This window comes from Terrapene carolina, unplaced genomic scaffold (assembly GCF_002925995.2).
Source record: "Terrapene carolina triunguis isolate 2854851 unplaced genomic scaffold, T_m_triunguis-2.0 Scaffold629, whole genome shotgun sequence".
Classification (NCBI taxonomy): Eukaryota; Metazoa; Chordata; order Testudines; family Emydidae; genus Terrapene; species Terrapene triunguis.
In genome coordinates, this window is record NW_020664980.1 from 12,457,693 (window position 1) to 12,477,897 (window position 20,205).

Consider the following 20,205-nt stretch of genomic DNA (forward strand, 5'->3'; position numbering starts at 1 on the left):
GAAACCTACAAGAACCGTCATCTAACTTTTTATAACTTTATTTACTGTACATTTTACTTTTCTATCTTTTGTTTAGTTAAATCTAAATTGCCATGTGTTTTCCCCCTCAACATTTATTGAAGTTTGGAGAACATGGCCCCCAAAACCAAACATGCGGGGAGTGGCTATCTAATGCGCCACCAGTGCTGAGGGAGGGAAATGTCCCCAGCCCTTACAGCTATGTCAGCAAAGGGCCCCAAAATCCCAACACCTCCCCACTACAGGACATTAGGAGATGGGATTGGGAATGAGCCTTGCTCTCCTGGAGTTTCTGCACTGGGTTAGAAGAGGGCAGGTATCGCAGCCATCCCCACATAGCCACTGGTGGTTGACCCTGAACTTGAACCAACCAGGCCCACCTGGTGACCTCAAGGTTTACCCCTTTTCCAGAACATTTATGAATAAGTTGAACAGCATAGATCTCAGTACAGATCCTTGGGGGACCCGCTTTACACCTCTTTCCATTGTTTCCTACCCTTTGATTAAAAGATAGGAAACAATTACTGATTCATAAGAGGACCTTCCCTTTTAACCTATGACTGCTTACTTTGCTTAAGAGCTTTTGGTGAGGGAACTTGTCAAAGGTTTTCTGAAAATCCAAATATACTATATCAACTGGATCACCCGTGTCCATATTTGTTGACTCCCTCAAAGAATTGTGATAGATTGGTGAGGCATGATCTCCCTGTACAAAAGCCATGTTGACTCTTCCTCAACATGGCATGTTTATTATGTGTCTGATAATTCTGTTCTTTACTGTGGTTTCAACCAGTTTACCTGGTACTGAAGTTAGGCTCACCAGCCTGCAATTGCCAGGATTGTCTCTGGAGCCCTTTTTAAAAGTACGCCTTACATTAGCTACCCTCCACAGATCTGGTACAGAGGCTGATTTAAGCAACAGGTTACATACAACAGTTAGTAGTTCTACAATTTCATATTTGAGTACTCTCAGAAGTCTTGGGTGACTTGTTAGCTGAGCTCCTTAAATTTGCTTACTGTAGCAGCCTTCTGAATTGATGGGCAATTGGGAAGGAGATTCATCAATTAAACAAGCTAAAATAATTAACAAAGACATGACCAGGTTTCACTTTAACAAGCACACTCATCAAATTGAAAAGTCACTATAATTTTCTGGAGAAAGTCTAGCTCTCATGGTTACTGATCTAACTTCCTCATTCTGTTCAGTGGACTGGCTCACTTTAGTTTGTGAATCCAATTGGAAAGGAGGTTTGCTGCTTTTAATTATATAGGAAACAACCCAGGAATGTGTTTTGGAGAAGGGTACAGTATAAATGTACTGTATGGCTATTAATTATTACGATGTTATTGTGCCTATGAATCTGCACATCTGCTACGATCTTCAGTTCCTCCACTATTATGCCAGAAACAGGTCCCTGCTCGGAAGCTTCACTGCTTCACACATGACCAGGGAAACTACATGCACAGAGTAGGAAAGGTATTGCACACGCATCGAACTCAGACAAAAATGGTCACATTTATGGGGGTACCCAAACAACCACACCTCTGGAGTTTGGCATCAGAAAGGACGGCTACACTTCTATGTGCTAGCGTGAGTCCATCCCTCATGGATATCAAGTGGATGAGTTTTTTGTTGTTTTAAAACATATCACCCAAGTGGACAGTAGGCACCATTGCAGGATATGGATTCTGGTCAGGTAGAGCTATGCATTTGCCCGTGGACAGGTCTGAAATTGAATGAATGTGCCTGCCTTTCAGAACGCCTCAACAGGCTCTGAGTTTGTAGGTAAGGACTCTGTGTTCAGGGACCCAGTACTGTCTATGGGTCGCAGAACTTCAGGAAGCTAAGACTTTGTAGGCAGGGCCAAGTGCTCAGCATATGCTCATGGTGGGATCTGAGTGTCTCAACAGGCTTTGGAAATTCCAAGGATTGAGTTGGTAGTTAGGGCAAGAATGATTTGTCTGTTTCAAGATGGTTCTAGTTAATTAACTTGCAGCCTTGTTCTATAATAAACTGTTCCTTGTTAAAGAAATCCTTCATCTGCATAATAAATGAATCAATTAAAATTGAGTCTCTGCCTCTCCATCAAGCAATATCAAAACTTACTTGAAACTTGGACATTTGTGGTGTATGTAGCCCATGATTTAAAGAAAGAAAACGCACATGTTAAGGAAAACTTTAGTAGAATTATTTCCTTTCAATTGATCACATGCACCATAAGAATGGACATGAGGATTTAACTGTACACATGCTATAAAAACGTTTCTTTTTTATGGGGCTGATCTTCAAACTGTCTTTAACTAGAACCCACTTTTGCACGTGCAAAATTAATTCTTGCGTTTTTTAGACATGATCTCAACTTTAATAAAAACATCATTTCTTTATTTCACATGTAAAGAACATTTGAACAAAATATCACAATAAATCAAAGTCAGAAAAACAATATTCTATGCATGATATAATGGGCACACTTAAGTTTTACTGTGTAAAAGTTTTTACCATTCTCAAGCAATATTTCCCATCTATATAATGAGGACTTCTACTAGAAATACCGTAGTAGAATCTTTCAAAACAATAAGTTTTAAAGATGCCCACTACACTGCAATATAGAGGGCATAATTAGAAGAAGACAAATTATTATATCCATTTATGTATTAAGAATATAATCAGCAGAAAATACAGGGTATATTCCTGCTGGAGAGTTTAACAACTTACCTGCAACACACAAACTAGCACATGAAAATGTTTCTGCCTCTTTCTAAAAGAATTATCCAGATTCTGGTCAAAACATAATAACTCCTACAGTACTAATGTGCTGTTTGAACTCTGAAGTTCTAAAGCATAAGTGGTTTGTTTATTAATATACTGGAAAAATAGAGTTGTGTGAGAAAGGCAAGAGTGGGTGGATATATCATACCCTTAGACTATTATTGTCACCTTGCCAAAAACAGAAAATTCTGCCAAAATCCGTGATTTAAGCTGTCAGAAAGTGGTATTTACTTTTCCCCTTCTACTTGGATAGTGTTTTGTTTAAACTCAGAAGAAAATCTGAGATAGTCTTGAATCAGAACATACATTTGCCATTTTTTTCACATCTGTTCTCTCCCAGCACATTCCATTTATTAAAAAACATGTCTGCAGAACCTTTATATATAAAGAAGAATACCCCAGTGTCCCCAGTGTTTAGGAGGTTGATTTTTTGAACAGCTGGAATAAAGTCCCCATTTCCCTTGTTATAAAAGAAAAGAAAAAGAAAGAAGTACGGACACAAATGTTAGAAAAACGCTGCTCTCAAGTTCACCTTACAGTATCTGGTAATGTAAAATTCACTACAACCAATGCCAAGGTGGAGCAAATGTGACATCATCCTTTTATACCCTATGGAAGCAGGACATCATTCCCTCAACCAGACACTGGCTCCTCCTATGACCTCTAGTTGCATCCCGGAGAAAGCCAAGCCATGCACCTTTCATCCTTCCCTGTGATGTGCTCAGTGGATAGCCAGCTGAACCCAGTTCTACAGCTGCTCCATCATTTCAAATGGGAAATGGAGTCTCCAGATGCAAGACTGAACTGGAATAATGATACCCAGAAAGCCAGAGAAGAGAGGTCAGCTAGTATTTTCCTTTAAAGAAAACAATGGCTTAGTATTCAAACACTTGTTGAAACACTGACAAGACCGGAGCATAAATAACAGCTGCCTTCAAGCAGTTTTCACTCATGAATATCAACCTGCCAGCAGTAGAGGTTGCATATTTTCAGTAGTGATGGGAAAAGCCAGACTGAATGGGAAAAAATTAGAAGACTTAAAATTAGATCCAGTTTAAAAAAAAAATATTTCATGAAAATTTTCCTAACACTGTTCCTCCTTTTTTCAAAATGTCAAAACATTGAAAATGTTCAACCAACTGGTGAAAAAATGGGGTGAGAGTTGGGAGGGAATTTTGCAAAAAACGTTTATCAAAATTTTCCATGATTTTTCTTTTAAATTTTCATTGAAATTTTGAAATTTGAAGAATTTCAATCATCTCTACTTAAAATAGTCATCCCTTCCCCAAGCAGAAGTCTGCATTCATTCAAATAAACTCAGAGTCCTAAGCCCAGCAGGATCAGACTCTCTCTTCATCACCCTCTTCATTAAGCACGCTTCTTAACTCTTAATTACAGTTTGCTTACCTTTCTATTATTAAAAACAACAACAATTTGTATTGTGGTAGCTCCTTCTACCCCCGTGTGCAAGGTGCTGTATAAACACAGAATTGCAGTGTACTTACGTATAGTCACAGGTTGAACTATAATGTTGCAACATAATTGTCATTTTGGCTTTGTAATTGCTCTATTATGCCTACCAGACTGCTACAATAGGATTTTTTTCAGACAGCTCTATGAGAGAAAGGCATACACTAGGTCTCTACATTTTACTGAGGTGTTTTGAGATACTGCTGTCAAGGGTCTTCCTCTAGCAGGTACAGCATGCCAATATTTGAGCTGAGCTATCAAAACTGAAATATGATTTGTGCTTTTTTGTGTATCAAACTCCTACTCCTGAGGAATATTTACCATCTAAAAACAAAAATACTGCCATAAGGTGTGAATAAAATTAAATCTCTTTTGTTTAAAAGGAAACGGCTTGACAGAGATATTTTCCAACATTACAATAATGGCATAAGCATGTATTAATATAACAAATTCCATCATGTGACTCCGGGAGGAGGGGCCCTAGGCACATGCCAATTGCCTTAGTCCAGCTCTGTCCAGGGCTGTATCTGAATCCCACTGAAAGTGAGTCAGCTCGAGGAGCTCACCAGAGGACATCTGCACAATCTACTTTGACTGGCATCTCATTTTGATGTCTCAAGTGGGTGAAGCTTAGGAGACCGCTACTACTTTTTGTTTTCAATTCGAGCCCTGTGTAACTTACATCACCATACGCTCCGAATATGGCCTGAAGGAGAAGAGATCCTATTTGCCTTTTTTATACTTCTACAGCCTGGTCTCTGTTAATGTGTAGCATTCTAACTGGTTTATGTGCTTCATTTCTGCCACTGAAATGGCAGAAATTTACAAATGTATCATAATTTTATATTTGTCTTTAGAAGTTGGTACTGAAGGGCCAGATAATTACAGGGACATTGAGGACCCTTGGAAAAAAGCCTTCTGCTGATGGCAATTACACACCTAGTACGTATGTAATAACAGAACTGCAACAAACTAACACTAAAGTATTAGGTTGCTCTTAAATTATTAGTAATAAATTAATTTACTATACTGTACAACAGAGTTGGGCCCAAAATGTGGCTGCTTTTTGCTTTGCCACCCAAACAATCCAGTCAATAGCAGTATTAATATTAGCTGTGAAAACATCCACTTACAAGATTTGTATCCATTGCTCACTCAGCTAAAGGGGCACTTGGCAAAAGCAGTTACCATACATGTAGGTAGAAAATTCTTTTCTATACAAGACTGCTTATGTCAGACAGTGCAGACTTCTTGGCAGCGTTGAGACTCCTTTTAATACAGCTCTTTCCACAACATATTGAGTCAAATTCTACCCTCAAACATGGATACACAATTCAATGGGAGTTCCATATCTGTGTCTGAGGACACAAAATCTTATTCCTCTGGGGTGAAATTAACCACCCCCAATGGCACCCCATCCCCCATGAAGAGGGTGCCAGCACAAAGCCCAGACACCACTGCCCCCACTGCAGCCTTCCAAGGTAGCCTGTGCAGAGCCAGTGTGGACAATGTTTCCCCCGCGTTTGAAAGGTGTACAGGAACCACCACATTGCTGCTCCACCTGTGATGCCCCGGGGTTGCTCTTACATAGGCTTGTAATGTGCCAGCTTCATAGGGTGACCAGATGTCCCGATTTTATAGGGACAGTCCCGATTTTGGGGTCTTTTTCTTATATAGGCTCCTATTACCCCCTACCCCCCTGGCCCGAGTTTTCACATTTGCTGTCTGGTCACCCTACAGCTTCACCATGGGTGAATTACCACTCCTATCTGTACATTAAAAGGGGAAAAGATCTGCCACACTGGCAAGTGTTTAAGGCTGCTGCAATGCTTGTTTAATCTAGCCCAACCTTCCCCCACCCTTCCACGTATAAAGAGCAGAAAAGGTATTTCCACTCTCAAGGACAAACAGCCAGAGGTGGCAGATCATAGACGCTGCTTACTAGATACATGCTTTTAGCTATGCTTTAGACACCAGTTGTCATTAACATCTCAGCCTTGCCTTTATACTGGATATCTGTGTTCTCAGTGCGAAGTGGCTTCTTGACAGCTGCTCTGCGATATACCACATGCGTCCTGCCTCCGTCTTCCTCCTGACTGCCCTTCTCCTGAGGCTCAATGAAGAACTCGTCCTTGTCTGTGCGAATCATGCCTGCCTAGGAATGACAGGACAGAGATGGAACATTTTAAGTTACTATGCATACAGCAGATATTGTGAGTAAACAGTTACAATATGCTTAAGCACACTTTAGCACTCTTCAGAGAGCAGTTAGAGTGCAGGGAGTAAACGAGATGAATTCTTTATTAGAGCAAAATGTAGCATTAATGCCTCAACTTGACAAGGAAGGACAAAGGTAAAACACCAGACCAAAGGGATTTCTACTAGAATCTAATTAGCAAGGGTTGGGACTAAAATATGTATGTGGAAATGGACTCTCAATTAGAAATCAACTACAAAGAAACAGGTAATATGACTATAGTGATTTGTCAGCCACAAATTGCTCCAGTGTTGTATGAATACCCATGCCTGCTAAATACAGGATCAATTCAGCATCATGAGCCGTCCCAGATGTACAATTCTGTGGTGCTTGATCAGACCTTTCTATTCAGAGACAAGATGGTGAAGTGCTAAGCCTGGTTAGCTGGCAAATAAGCTTTGTAAATTTTTCTCCTGCATTAATGCATCATGTAAAGATGACACAAAGGACTGAACTGGCACAAACTTTCTTAGCCAGTTAGCAAAAAACAATTAAAATATAATTTTCTGTAATAAGTTTCTAAGGGATAAAAGCTTAAAAATCCAAACCAGGACAAATATACTGGTATGAAAAACTGAAAACCTTACTTGTCCATTGAAGCACAAAAGAAAAGCCTGACACAAGCATTCTCAGCATGTCCACTGCTAACTAGAGCAGTGTGAAAGTCATTAAGATTGGTAGTAAAAAACAAACTTAGCGAACAAGCTATCTTTCCAACATTTTTATTTGGATGGAAAAATATCTAGCCTTTCACCACAAATGTTTGTGTAATGTTATAGTACTGCTCTGCCGAGGAAGGTTAAGATAGTCGACAATTGGCTTTCATTGATTTTCCTGACAAGATGGGTACATATGTGTTTGCACATCTACATTTGAGAACTTCAACTAAAGAACTCTAGTTTTGTAAACAGAAAGCCTTGATTATGATGACATGAAACACAGCAAAAGAAATTCTTAGTAGTACTGAATGTACTATCACCACCAAATGTAGCCTTCTGGAAGCTGGCTCCTTCACCTATTAACTCCCTTTTCTTTATTCTGCTAATCAGTGACACTAGGGCAGGGATGGCCAACCTGAGCCTGAGAAGGAGCCAGAATTTACTAATGTACATTGCCAAAGAGCCACAGTAATACGTCAGCAGCCCCGCATTAGCTCCCTCACCCCGCTCCCAGCGTCTCCCACCCACTGGCAGCCCCACCGATCAGCGCCTCCCCCTCCGTCCCTGCACCTCCCAATCAGCTGTTTTGTGGCATGCAGGAGGCTCTTGGGCGGGGGGAGAAGAAGGGGGGGAGCGAGGGCACTGCAGGCTGAGGGGGGGCGGGAAGGGGTGGAGTGGGGGCAGGGCCTGTGGCTGAGCAGTGAGCACCCCCCGGCACCTTGGAAAGTTGGAGCCTGTAGCTCCAGCCCTGGAGTCGGGGCCTATACAAGGAGCCGCATATTAATTTCTGAAGAGCCGCATGTGGCTCCGGAGCCACAAGTTGGCCACCCCTGCACTACAGAGTCAACCACCAGTAAGCACAGTACCCCCATCCGATCACCAGACTTACAGCATGTGCAAATGAGTGTGTCTGCACATTTATACCACACTCATTATCGTGGTATCTAAGCACCTTGGATTCCAAATTATTTGTAGGCCATAGCACTCCCAAGAGAACCAAAAAGGGACCCAATTTCTGGCCCCTTTGAAGTCAATGTCCAAACTACTGTTGTTGTCATTTGGACACTCCACCATACCCCAAATCAGGGGTCGGCAACCTTTCAGAAGTGGTGTGCCGAGTCTTCATTTATTCATTCTAATTTAAGGTTTCGCGTGCCAGTCATACATTTTAACGTTTTTAGAAGGTCTCTTTCTATAAGTCTATAATATATAACTAAACTATTGTTTTATGTAAAGTAAATAAGGTTTCAAAATGTTTAAGAAGTTTAATTTAAAATTAAATTAAAATGCAGAGCCCCCCTAGACCGGTGAGCAGGACCTGGGCAGAGTGAGTGCCACTGAAAATCAGCTCGCTTGCCGCCTTCAGCATGCGTGCCATAGGTTGCCTACTCCTGCCCCAAATGGTAACATTTTAATACAGTGCAAGTGCACAGAAATACTTTTGCTACAAAACAGTAAACTACTTTTGCTGCTGCTATAAATACAGCATGCTCTTTGATTCCCTTCTTGAAAAAATGTCAGGTTCATTTGTCATGTCTTAACTTACATTAGGCAAGACTTCCAGTCCTAGATTTGATTTATTTTTATATATATAGTGTATATAAAAACAGATTAAAGGGGAAGGATTAAAGAAACAAAATTATATTCAAGCAGTTCAGGTTGCTACTCTGTTGCCTATACAGCGAGCAAACTGAATTTGAAATCCTGTCCTGATTCCTTTTATCTAATTTAGATTCTACATCAGACACAAGGAAGGTGAAGCAGGCTCAGCAGCCAAGCAAGCTAAGACAACCAAGAAAACAAACGCTAAACTGGGTAAAAAGCAATTGATCTTGTTCCTGTAAACCGGAATGTGTACAAAGAAACTTTGGAATTGATGTTCTGTTGCTTTATATCTTTTTTTAAAAGGATACATATGCCAAGAGCTACATTTTCAAAACTTTGCATGAAATATGCACAACTACAGATCAAGAAAGGAGCAAAAATGTGCATGCTCAGAAAAGCTGCCATAGTGCCTTATGCTCCCATTCTCCATTGTAGGCACCCTGGTCAGACTACATTTCACCTGATGCATCTTGGTCTCCCCTCTTGGAGAGGAAAGCAGTGCATGATGAGAGTCCTGCCTATGGAAGAGACTGGAGAAATGAGGCACCATTTCCAAACTAAAATATTTTGGGGTTTGGGCCTTCTGTTTGTCAAAAAGAAAATGAAAATTTTTCCATGGAAAGCATTCACACATTCAAAATGTGCCTTCACTTGTATACCGGTTTACCAAAATTGTGAGTACAATTATCATAACTGCGTGTACAGGGCCAGATTCACCAGTACACTGCAGCTGCTTCTGTCCAGAGATGTAAACTCAGGTTAGTGGTCTCTGGGGTTTGCATTGCTCTGGTGAGCTAAGCCAGGTTTATGGCTGCTTTGCATTGCTGGACATCATAGTATACCAGTGAATGTGTGCAACAAATGTGTTTGTACCCATCTATCTGTTTGTGTGTGTAACTGCAGTAAACTGCACACACAGATATGGTAAAGTACAGCAAATGTGCTGCCACTCACAGGGAAATAATCAACGTGAATAGTAGCTCTTATTTTTATTTATTTATATACTAGATACTTTCCAAACAGAAAAGAAGCCATAATCCAAGTCCTGCGGAGTTCACAATCTAAGTGATAATGAAGGTCACGGTAGAATTGAGCCCAATACTAGACCCAAACCTATTCTGGGGAAGTTCCACACTTTACAATCCACGCCTCTCGATGTAACAAGCTGAACTGAAATGTCAAATCTGCAGCCTCCATACTCCAAACACGGGGAAAGTATGGAATCCGATCCTGTTCCAGATCCGAGCTTTACCACTCAGGCTCTCACATGCAGACCTCTGAGGAAAGGTGCTAACACAGGCCTAGAAGAAAGGTGTGGTTTAAGTGTCTAGAGCAGAGGACTGGGTATTAGGAAGTTCTAAGGACTCCTGCCTGCCTGGTACCTCTGAGTGAGTCATTTAACCTCTGTACCTCATTTGCCCATCTGTAAAATAGGGATAATACTTACCTATCTCATAGGGGAGCCATGAGGGCTGATTAGATAATGTTTGTCAAATGCGTTGCTATGAAAAGCTCACCGTAATTGCTACGTATTTTTATTATCGTTTCTACCCAGGAAATCAGAAAAAAATAGTTCTTGCTATGGTACATCTGTGGATACAAGCGCAACATCATGAGGTTTTACGACCCGGCAAATAGTGTAATATGTGCAACTCAAAAGAACTCCCAAGTCAAAGGCAGAAGAGGTGTTCGCATGAGCATGAACATGCCATTTACATGACAAGTTCTTTTCTTCACTGTTGCCATATCCCACACTAGTGACAACACTGTTTGTGCCAAGAAAATAAACGTTTGAAGCTCTCAAAGTTTAACAATCACTACTATCATTATAATGTTACAGTAATTTCCCGGAGAGTATTTCTAGATGGCAAAAACTGAAAGATCAAATTCTTTGTGGAACTGAAAGCAGAATTTGGTCCAAAGGTTAGTTCAGAGGAAATTCAACAAGTCACTGAAGATCATCTGGATTTACCCCAGTGGAAAGTAAAGCAGAATTGGGCCCATTCACTATTAAGTTACCAATTTTTGGAGCAGAGGAAGGGTAATTGCTTCAAGAGAACTAGAAGTTCAAAAGTAGCTGCAAAGAGCAGTGTCTTTTGTATTCTGTTCTAGCTTTTTATTTTTAGTCAATGCCCAGGACTGTTGCATATTCATTAGTCACCTATAAACAATGCCTCCAGTTTACTATGATTCTCGAGCCACAGTAAATGCTGTGTAATTCAGGACCAGACATGGAATTCAGCGCCAGCCATAGAAATGACTTGAAACTCTGGAAGAAATGCTGAGCTGACTCTTCCCCGTTCCCCATTTGTTTTGGGGTGCTTATACTGGGGGAAGGCTATTGCTAAATCATCCCTGCCAGGAGTGCCTTATCCCCTAGCTTGTACAAAATACTAATGAAGAGAAAAGGTATTTGCCTTTGGGATGCACCAAATAGCCCATAGTCTCCAAATATTTCCCAAGAGAGGATACCCCTAGGCCCTCCTTCCAAAGGCTTTATATCCTCACCACAAATTACTCAAGTCAAGCACCTCTTACAGCTCATTAACAAGCATCAAGAAGCGGAGCAGAAGAAGATACTTAATCATAAGGAAGATGCAGTTAAGAGAACAAACCCTCCTCAGATTAGTAAGAAAGTTATTTGGGAGTCTAAGCCACATAGGGGGCACTTCAGAAAGAAAGCATGGAGAATGCTATCCCATCGAGGAAAAGGAGACACTGATGAGCCTATTAAGCCATGTGGAAGTTGGAGGGTATGGAGGCCCACCAAGCCTGGTAAAAGGGGCGTGTGCAGTGCACCTCCTAACACTGGCCAGCGGGATCTGACAGGACGTTTTAAGGACTGCAGGAGCTCAGTGTTCACCATTCTACTAACATCACGCGCTCTCTTCTCCACTGTGCTCCCTATAGGCTAGATCACAAACTGATGAGCTATCCCAAAGTTAGGACCTGACCAACAAAAAGTTTATCATGGACACTAAAAATCACATTTAACATAGCCCAGTAAACTAAGTGTGATCTCCCTCCTGCATATTTTCTCCCTCATATTTTTGTTATAAAAGCTGCAGAAAAAGTTAGAAGGCTGTTTGGAGTCTGGGGAATACATTTTGGATTATCCTAAACCAGATTTCTTGTCTAATTTAATTCAGATGTGGTAGAAAAATCCCAACCTAGCAATTTTGAGGATGATATGCCTTTGTTGGATTGTAGAGAGGGGAAGATGGGGCAAGACTGTGATTAAAACAGAAACTGAGTTGCCACTTTAAAGAGATGACAACACACAAAACCCTCCCATCACATCTCTGAATATTTTGCCCTACTAGAGTTGTAGCTAATATCTGAGATTGCTAAAAATATAAGGAAGTGAGTAAAAAAAAATGTTCTGTTTTTCCATTTACTCACTTAGGCCTGGTCTACACTACGGGGTTAGGTCAAATTTAGCCGCGTTAGGTCAATTTAAAAACGAATGTGTCCACACAACCAACCCCGTTCCGTCGACCTAAAGGGCTTTTCAAATCTACTTCTGTACTCCTCCCCGGCGAGGGGAGTAGCGCTAAAATCGACTTTGCTGGGTCGAATTTGGGGTAGTGAGGACGCAAATCAACGGTATTGGCCTCCAGGAGCTATCCCAGAGTGCTCCATTGTGACCGTTCTGGACAGCACTTTGAATTCCAATGCACTATCCAGGTACACAGGAAAAGCTCCGGGAACTTTTGAATTTCATTTCCTGTTTGGTCAGCGTGGCAAACTCAGTAGCACAGGTGACCATGCAGTACCCCCAGAATCGTAGAGCGTAGAATATTTCTACGCTCCCCCTATCATCTCTGTCCCTGAGATTATCGCAGATTAGAAGGCAAAAAAAATGCACTCGCGATGACATGTTTTCCGAGCTCATGCAGTCCTCCCACATTGATAGGGCACAGCTTAATGCATGAAGGCATTCAGTGGCAGAGGCCAGGAAAGGACATGATGAAGCATCTGTTGGGGGAGCAAATGGACATGATGATGAAGTGTCTGTTGGAGCTGCAGGAAAGCCAACAAGAGCACAGACCCCCGCTGCATCCACTGTATAACCGCCTATCCTCATCCCCATGTTCCATAGCCTCCTCACCCAGACGCGGGGGGTGGGAGGGTGGGAAGGGGAGGCTCCGGGCACCCAGCCACTCCACTGCAGAGGATGGCCAAAGCAACAGAAGGCTGTCATTCAAACAATTTGATTTTTAGTGTGGCTACAATAAGCAATGTGGCCTTGTCCTTCCCTCCTCCCCCACCCCACCCGGGCTACCTTGTCCGTTATCTCATTTTTTTTAATTAATAAAGAAAGAATACATGGTTTCAAAATAATAGTTACTTTATTTCAAAGGGGGGAGGGTGGTTGGCTTACAGGGAATTAAAATCAACAAAGGGGGTGGGTTTGCATCAAGGAGAAACACACACAATTGTCACACCGAAGCCTGGCCAGTCACGAAACTGGTTTTCAAAGCCTCTCTGATGCGCAGCGCGCCTTGCTGTGCTCTTCTAATCGCCCTGGTGTCTGGCGCAAAACGATTGTCTGCTGTTGCTTTCACCGAGGGAGAGGCGACTGACGAAATGTACCCCAAACCACCTGCGACAATGTTCTTTGTCCTATCAGGCACTGGGAGCTTAACCCAGAATTCCAAAGGGTGGCGGAGACTGCGGGAACTGTGGGATAGCACAGTGCACCACTCCGTAAGTCGATGCTAGGCATGGTAGTGAGGACGCACTCCGCCGACTTAATGCGCTTAGTGTGGACATACGCAATCGACTGTATAAAATCGATTTCTAAAAATCGACTTCTATAAAATCGACCTAATTTCGTAGTGTAGACATACCCTTAGAGGGAACATTCCAAAAGGCATAACTGGCAGTCAGGTGTCTAACCCCGATTGACAGTCAATGTAATTTCACCATAGAAGAGCTTTGTGAATTACTAGTGAGGGAATTAATAATTGCCTTAGAACAACAAAAGTAGCTAAACAAGTAAGTAAACATACCTAGTTTCCCACTACATGGTGGGAAAGAAAAAAGGAAGGCGGCAGCAGGGTCCAATGGATTTAGCATGGAACTGAGAACCAGGAAATGAGCTTCCGACTGTGACCTCTCAGCCACATTTAGTATAGCTGCTGCACCCGACAGGCCATTGTGTCCCAGGTGACATTCACCCCAAGAAACATTTCTGTCACCACCCCTTCGCTTTTTCTGTAAGGGAAATTCCATTGGTTCTCTGTGGCCCTTGCACCTCCTGCCTTTCTATCGCTTGGGACCTGTGCCAGGGTTTCCAACAGTATTGTAGAGTTCAGTTCAAAATATGCCTCTCTTCTAGTCCCCTCAACTACCACCACCTCCTCTCCTATTTACAGGGCATTACTCCAGGTTTCACAGCTTTAACTCTTATAGCTAATTAAATGTCTTCTGTAGCTCTGTGCTCAGTGAGCGACCTAACTGTCTTCTCGTTCACATTGACATCACAGCTTCATGTCCTAGGCTGTACTCAAGTAAACTCACTAACTACTGCTGCTTCTACTCCTTCAAGACTCCAGACTTTGGGCCCGTCCTGTAGCTTCAAGTTTAATTAATGATCACTTTTTTCCTCATTAGCATGGGCTTATAGAATTGCTTATTCCACACAAGGATGGATTTACCTCTCAATAGCCAAGGAAAGGAAGAATAGGATTAAATGTGCATTACCTACAAATTAATATTTTAAGAAATAAATCCAAGTCTTTGATTAATTAGTCAATTAATAAAACAGTAGCTTACAAGAAATCAGAACACTTTGGAAGCTCCTAGAGACAACAATTTTGCTGTGTAAAGACAGCAATCCCCCATCCTTGTGGAATATTTGATTACATTCAAGCAAAAAGGCAACCAACAACATGTGGGTATACATGAGCTGCACACTAACAAATCCAAAAAATGATCTTAAATTTCAGATACGTGTGCCAATTTGATAACTAACCAGTGATAAATACTTAAAATGACTATACTGTATTACCTTCTGATTCGTACTAATCAATTAAATCACAGAAGCAAAGAACCCTACAGGTTTGCATTTCATTGTTTAGCTTCAAAGAGATTTGCTAGGCAATTCAAAATGGGAAAAGGTTGTATTTACACAGGAACAAGATGGCTAGGCAAGGTCTTAGTCAAGCATATGGAAATCAAATGCATTCTGGGCACAGACATCTCTTAAAATATAATAATAAAACTTGGCACTGATCTAGCACTTTTCAGTAGAGAATCTCAAAGAACTTTAAACATTTTATTTTTATTTATAGGTTTTCTATGGAATCTTATCACTATGGAATATGGGCCTCTCTCAATCAATGGATTTATCTCCACAACATCAAAGTAAGGCAGAGAAATATTATCCCATTTTCACTGAAGGGGAACTGAGGCACAGAGAAAATAAATGACTTGTCCCAGATCTCACAAGAAATGTGTAGCAGAACCAGGAACAGAATATAGATCTCTTAAATTCATGCCTGTGCCTTAACTACCCGACCATCCTTACTCTCTTTGGAATAATGGATATGCATCATTATCCTCATTTTACAAATGAGGAAACATGGAGGCACAGACAGCTGTAATGACTTGTCTCAATTTACACTGTGATTTAGAGTCAGAGTTGGGACTGAAATCCAGCTCTCCTGACTCCCAATCATGTGTGCTACAAGTCATCTCACAGATGCTACATAAACTATTTTAATCCTTCAATAGTTTAAGTTAGAAAAATGCACAAGGTGGGAAATGGACTAGTTTACATTTTTAATCCTGTTTAGCTTCTTTCACTCTGTAAACATTGTAAAAAGCTTCTTATGACATATTGTGTTTGTTTCTTTAAGAAGATGCCTTGAATTACAGGGTCAGAATTGCATAGTATGGTAAATCTATTTTTCTTTTAACTGAACAGAAGTACTGAAGAGTTACATAAAACATTTCAAACATGTTGGCACATATTGTACTGTGTTACTACTGCCCTACAGCTACAATGATTTATACAGTCCCGAGGGGGAGTTTTAAACTGAATGCATGAATTTTTCTTATTGTCAACTAGAAATCAACCCTTTTGCAGCTTCTTTCATGCCCTTCTACAGTTATGCAACGTGGTTTCCAGTTTCATTGGATGTAAATAAAAAAAAACGGAATGATCTACCTACATGTTCCAGGGCAATACCCTATCTGATGTATTAGTCTGTTTCTCCACATTCAGTACAAGGTAACCCCAAGCAAATGAAAGGGAAATAATTTATACCAACATAAGGCCTCTCTGCCAATGGAATTTCACTTCTACCTCCAATAAAGCTTTGTCAGTGCAATCACATTACGTAGTGGCTAAGACATTCACAGATAATAAATAACAATGACAATAGCCAGATCCTCAGCTGGTGTCAACTGAAGTCGATGGAGCTACATGAGTTTACACCAGCTGAAATTCTGGCCCAATATTTTGCATTTATGTTATACCTTTCATCATAGAAACGCAACACTTTGGGGGGGGACGACACACAATTGTGAGGTATGTTAAGTATTATCCCCATTTAATATATGGGAAAATAGACACAGAAGTAAAAAGATTTTTCCAAAGTCCCATAGCAACTCATGTCTGCCACTGTGAATAGAACCCAGGAGTCCTGACTACCAGTCCCCTGTTTCTACCACTAGACACCATTACCAAAGTTGCTTTAGATAACTCTTCTCCTAAAAGAAACTGCACTGCTAAGAGAATCGCTGCGTAAATTATTGTTACTGAGATTCCACTGGAGGCTCCACATTAGCTACTGTGTTTTGAGTCAAATCTAGACTAAGCTTTCCCAACTACTATCAAGGGACTCAGAGCACAACTTCTTTTGGTGGCAGTTTTGCCTACTCTCTTTCAGATGCTTCCAGCTTCCAGTGGGGGGATCCTTGTCTCGGAAGAGTTAAGCTGTAGATGTTTTATACCCTATAGCTTTTGAAACCAAAGGCAGCAGCTACTTCAGCAAGAAATGATGCCAGAAATGGAACATTTTGGCAACTCCATTAAGGTTTGTGGCCCTCAGGTTCCAAATGGGAAAGAGAAAAAGTTATTAAATAGCTGCTGAGAATGAAAATGATAAATGTAATAGATCCTGTGCACTCAAGGGATTTGAGCTTGATTACTGTTGTTGCAAGCTGGGTGTAATCATTGCAATTCTCTGCAACACAGTTTCTCAATCTTGATCTTTCAGAGAAGAAAAGCATGAATATCAAGTCCATGAATTTGCTAACAGCAAGAACCAAAGGGATTAACTGCATCCAATTTGAACTTAAGGCATCACCTGGAATGAAAGTTTCTGCAGTGACTTTAACCAAGACGAAGATGAATTCTACCTAAACAATAACAAACAAACAAAAACAAATAAATGAACATACCAACTGAAAAATGAACGCTTTCCGAATGGAAAACTGTTCATCTTGAACTCTCAGGAACAAGGTTGTTATCACGGAATGTTTCCTTCAGATGTATGTTTGCTTAGGGCATGATCCAGCTCCCACGACAGCCAATGGGAGTTATGGATTCATAGAATTTAAAGCCCGTAGGGACCATTATGATCATCTAGTCTGACCTCCTGCTTAACACGGGCCACAGACTTTCACCAAGTAATCACTGCCTCTAGTCCAACAAGAGCCTTCCCCTGATTTCAGTGGGAGCTGGATCAGACCCATAATGAACACAGGAGTATAAAACAGAGCATCGGTCTCAACTCTGCTGAATCAGATAAAAGATTTCAGATCATAAGCTTATGTTGCAGACAAATGACACATGATGGAGAACTAAACTTAAAACTCCTTTGGGTTGAAACTGCATCTGAAGTTGCTACATACAAACATTAAAAAAGCCAGATGCTCAGCTGGTTCACTGTTGCCAAGGGAGCTACACTAATGCCAGGGGAGAGAATTTAAGAATCCATGTGTAGCTCAATAAAACTAATCTGCCAGTGTTGCAGCTATAGGTGCCTACTAGAAAGGGTTGTGAGATCACAGGGCCTGAATCTCTGTTGCCCTGCAACTTGGGCCATCAGTTACATTGATGAAAAGTAAGTGCAGAGACGGTGTAAACTGTTACCAAACCAGAATGGTGGCATTTCACATTTATTTTGCACTATTAATTAGTGCACAAGGGGCAGAGCAACAGTCAGGTCAACCCAGCTTCATTGCTCAGGGGTGTGTGAAAAATCCACACCTCAGAGAAGTGTAGTTAAGCCGACCTAACCCCCAGTGTAGACCAGGCTAGGTCAACAGAAGAATTCTGCCTCGGGGAGGTGGATTGTGTCTGCCAATAGGAGAACCCTTCCCATTGATGTGAATGGTGTCTACACTGCAGTGGGGCCACTGTAGCGTTTCAAGTGTAGACAAGCCCAGAGACTCAGGCCCACAGTCCTGTGATATTATATAAGGTTATCAATGGCCTAAGAGTCACACAGTCCATTGCTTTTAAACTGAAGGTCTAACAGAGTGAGCTGAAACAGCAACATGACCATTTGCACCATGTTGGGCATATTCTACTGACTGTCTTCTCTTAGGCTACATCTACACTTTGAGCTGGGGGCATAATTCTCAGCTTGAGGAAACATACCCATGAGAGCTCTGACTGAGCTAGCATGCTAAATAGTGTAGTCCCAACAATGTAAGTGGGAGGAAGGTCTAGCTGCCCCAAATACATGCCTGTCCAAGACCATATGCATATACTAATAGCAAAGGCAATACTTGGAAAGCAGTAAGGCAGAAAAATATAGACAGCAAATTAGAGATGAGCTTTAAATTTCATATTGAGTGAAGTTCTGGGACCCCTCCCAAAGAAAGATGTCAACAAAAAGCAAGATTCAGAAGACTAGCTAAAATAATTAAGCCCTAGAGAAACTGACTTATTAGGAAAGATTAAATAAAGAATTCATACACCTCTACCCCAATATAATGCGACCCAATATAACACAAATTCTGATATAACGTGGTAAAGCAGTGCTCCGGGGGGGGGCAGGGCTGCACACTCCGGCAGATCAAAGGAAATTCGATATAACGCGGTTTCACCTATAACGCAGTAAGATTTTTTGGCTCCCAAGGACAGCATTATATCGAGGTAGAGGTGTATGTGTAGTTGGTCTAGATGAACTTACTGTTTGCCAAGTTTCAAGAGAACAACAAGGAGAGGATAAGAACAGTTGATGGGGATAACTGGGATAATGTTATAAAACAGAGAAGGGAAATTCAGGTAGGAATAAGAAGTTGAAATTCTTTGGCCTGTTTTATGCAGTTCAGAGTAGATGGTCACAATGGTCCCTTCTGGTCTTAAAATCAATGAGTTAATATTATTACTAATTATTTGTATTGTAGTAGTGCCCAGAAAACCCAACCCTATTTTCTAGGCACTGAAGAGACAACTAATACTTTTATAACACTAAGATCTACCAAACTCCCTAGTCTATCCCTAATGAAGAACAGAAGGGTATAAAATAGAGCTGAGGTTTCCGCTATGGTGAATAGGATAAAAGGCTTCAGATCACAAGCTGATGTTACAGACAAATAAAACAAACCCACATCACTAGAGTAATTTAAAACTAGACTCAAAGAAGTCAACAACATTCTGTAGGGAATATCCCTGCATCAGAGGAGGGATGGACAAGATGACCTTTTCCTGTCTTTCCCTTCTCAAATTCTATGTTTCTTTACCATTTGCTCCTTTCCTGATCTTCTTCTCCATCCCTTCTGGGGATGCAGTTACTGATATAGCCACTTCATTCGGGATCAAGAATTTTACATTTTTCCCTGCATCTACTGTGTGTACTATGGCAACAAGAACAAGAAGAGTTCCACTGCATTTAACACAAAACACAAAATAACTTAAAACAAAGACATACACACAAAGAACCCAAAATAATACAACTGCAGCCAGCCATTAACAGCAGGGAAGTGTGAAAAGTACAATTTGTCCAAGTTGAAAAGGAAATGGTGAAAAATGTAAATGTAAAACAAAAACAAAAAGCATCTAAATATTTCAGGCAGCAAGGATGAATAAAAAGTGTCTGTTCTCCAGAAAATATGAAAACAGAATTTCAGTTAACCTCTTTGTACATTTGGTCACAACTGAAGATTCGTGAGTTGGGTATAACATCCAAATTAAATGGGACAAGACAGAGTCCATGAAGGACAAGATCCCTGAAAATAATGAAGCATGGAAAATAAATAAAAGGCAAGAATTGTATGTCAAACCACTGAAGCTAACAATATTTCTAGACTGTAATAGAAGTCAAATTGTGTATTGTACAGAAACTCCTCGCTTAACGTTGTAGTTATGGTCCTGAAAAATGCTACTTTACGCAAAACAATGTTAAGCGAATCCAATATTCCTATAAGTATTAATGTAAATGGGGGGCTGGGGGAAGGTT

At 41.0% G+C, this 20,205-nt stretch overlaps 1 protein-coding gene across 2 annotated transcripts in view; it reads right to left on the reverse strand.

Moving 5' to 3' along the window:
• The window catches only part of ADAMTS2 (ADAM metallopeptidase with thrombospondin type 1 motif 2), a 263,392-nt gene that overhangs the window by 154,564 nt on the left and 88,623 nt on the right, over nt 1–20,205 (reverse strand). For both annotated transcript variants that reach the window (XM_026659415.2, XM_026659414.2), the window contains exon 3: nt 6,260–6,413. In XM_026659415.2, the coding sequence (XP_026515200.1) occupies nt 6,260–6,413 (154 nt within the window). The remainder of the gene's footprint in view (nt 1–6,259; nt 6,414–20,205) is intronic.